The following is a 2,280-nucleotide window of genomic DNA, read 5'->3' as shown; positions in this document are numbered from 1 at the left end:
ACCTAAAACCCGTTTCTGTTTGTTTTTCTTCTCTTTCAGCTGCTGACGTACAAACCGTAAAAGATGCTGTGTATGGTATAATCAGTGGCATGCACGTCCCTTTCCCCACCAGCCAGCCTGATGCCTGTAAAGGCAAGGGTCTCACTTGTCCCCTAAAGAAGAACCAGAAGTACACCTACAAATCCGATATCCCAATCTCAAAGATATACCCAGACGTAAGTAGAAACAGGCTTCCTTCCCCGACGGGAGACGTAGAATGTACGTTTATGGTCCTGCTTTGAGGTACGCGAGGGGTACGCGAGGGGTACGCGAGGGGTACGTGAGGGGTACGCGAGGGGTACGTGAGGGGCACGCGAGGGGTACGCGAGGGGTACGGTAGGGGTACGTGAGGGGTACGCGAGGGGTACGTGAGGGGTACGGTAGGGGTACGTGAGGGGTACGCGAGGGGTACGTGAGGGGTACGCGAGGGGTACGCGAGGGGTACGCTAGGCGTACGCGAGGGGTACGCGAAGGGTACGCGAGGGGTACGCGAGGGGTACGTGAGGGGTACGCGAGTGGTTCGCTGCTTGTCGAAACGATTGTGGGTGTGTTTCATGTGTTTGTCTTACATCAACATTTCCTAATCTCAGTATTTTGCACTTTCTGTCACACACACACATGTACATAAATACATATATAATACATATATACCTACATACATATGTGTGTGCGTGTGTGTGTGTACATATATTACATATATACATATATGTACCTCCCCACCGCAAGCGAGTTGCATTAGATTAGCATGCTAGTTTCGGAGAGAAATTAATACTCATCAGTAATACTCACATCATTTCTCGTGGTGAAGCTGAATTCTCGCCTGTCGGGAACGGTAACAAATTTGGGGGAGGAGCCAGTCGATTAGACCGACACAAAAAGGATGAAAGACAAAATCGACCTCGGTGTAATTTGAACTCAGAATGTAATGACAAACGAAATGCCGCTAAGCATTTCTCCCGGCGTTAAACACCGTTTGTGTTTTGTAACTGTGTGTGAGTTTGTGTGTGTGTGTGTGTGTGTGTGTGTGTGTGTGTGTGCGTGTGTGTGTGTGTTCGCGTATGCGTATTGTGATTTAATAAAAGGAACTGAGTCATTTTTTGTTCATTTCTCTTTGACACCCTCTGTCTTGTTGTTTCCAGATCCAATTGGTGGTGGAATATTCCATTAAAAATGAAGACAAGAAATCAGTGTTCTGTGTCCAAATCGCAGCCATGATACAATAAAAACCCAGCTTGCTCATTCCGGCTGTAAACGGAAATGTCGTTCACACACCGCGTCGTTTCTCTCAACGGCCTTTTTACCGTTGTTATCACGACAAAATGGGAATAAAATATATCACAAGGAAATTGTTATCGCTTTTCTTTCGCTTTTTACTGGTTTCAGTCATTCAGCGACACACATATATATATATATATATGTGTGTGTGTGTGTGTGTGTGTGTGTATGCTGAAGATTCAACCAAATCGCCGCCTTTATATTCTTTTCTACTCTAGGCACAAAACTTTTGGGTAGGGAGCTACATATATTAATTTATCGACCCCGAAAGGATGAAAGGTAAAGTCGGCCTCGGCGGAATTTGAACTCAGAACGTAACGGCAAACGAAATACAGTTAAACAATTACCCCGGCGTGCTAACGTTTCTGCCAGCACGCCACCTTCATTATTTAATATTGCAATTATTAAATACCTAATCAGAAATATTTTAAACGGTGACGAAACGACAACATTAGCTCAATGACTAATATTTTATTCTATTCCTCACGACAAACACAGGAGACAACACCGGACATGTTACGCCTTTATTAGACCTCCTCAGCGAAACAGACTTCATCTGAAGTGGTGATGAGAGCATCACTTATATGGTGTACAGTAACGTAATCGAATAAGTACGAAAAAATTTAGCATGTTTAATAGATAACTCATCATCCTTGATTCTTATTAAATGTGTTAACTTTGAACTGTTAACTCTTTACGTTATTGTATACCCGTATAATGACCCTTTTATCACTACTTCGGCTATGATTAGCTGGGGTTCTTTAAAATAAAGAAATAAGGATGTTAGGAAAAGACAGGGGAAAAACCCACAGAGTGCTAAAAGGTTTTGTATATTACTGAAATATAAATAGTAGATGTAAATCTGTGAGAAAATCCATAAACCTGCCTTTGTAAAATGTTATCAGAAGGTAACATTTTACAAAGACAGGTTTATGGGTCTTCTCAAATTTACATTTACTGTTTACT

At 42.6% G+C, this 2,280-nt stretch overlaps 1 protein-coding gene across 1 annotated transcript in view; it reads left to right on the top strand.

Moving 5' to 3' along the window:
- Positions 1–1,385, top strand: part of LOC149133158 (NPC intracellular cholesterol transporter 2-like) — a 6,853-nt gene extending 5,468 nt beyond the window's left edge. The window contains exons 3-4 of the mRNA XM_089359223.1: positions 40–215; positions 1,179–1,385. Coding sequence (XP_089215349.1) covers positions 40–215; positions 1,179–1,262 — 260 coding nt within the window. The 3' untranslated portion in view covers positions 1,263–1,385. The remainder of the gene's footprint in view (positions 1–39; positions 216–1,178) is intronic.
- Positions 1,386–2,280: the final 895 nt, after the last annotated feature.

Source organism: Octopus bimaculoides, chromosome 11 (genome assembly GCF_046866305.1).
Source record: "Octopus bimaculoides isolate indiv1 chromosome 11, ASM4686630v1, whole genome shotgun sequence".
Lineage (NCBI taxonomy): Eukaryota > Metazoa > Mollusca > Cephalopoda > Octopoda > Octopodidae > Octopus > Octopus bimaculoides.
This window is presented reverse-complemented; position numbering and strand designations above follow the sequence as displayed.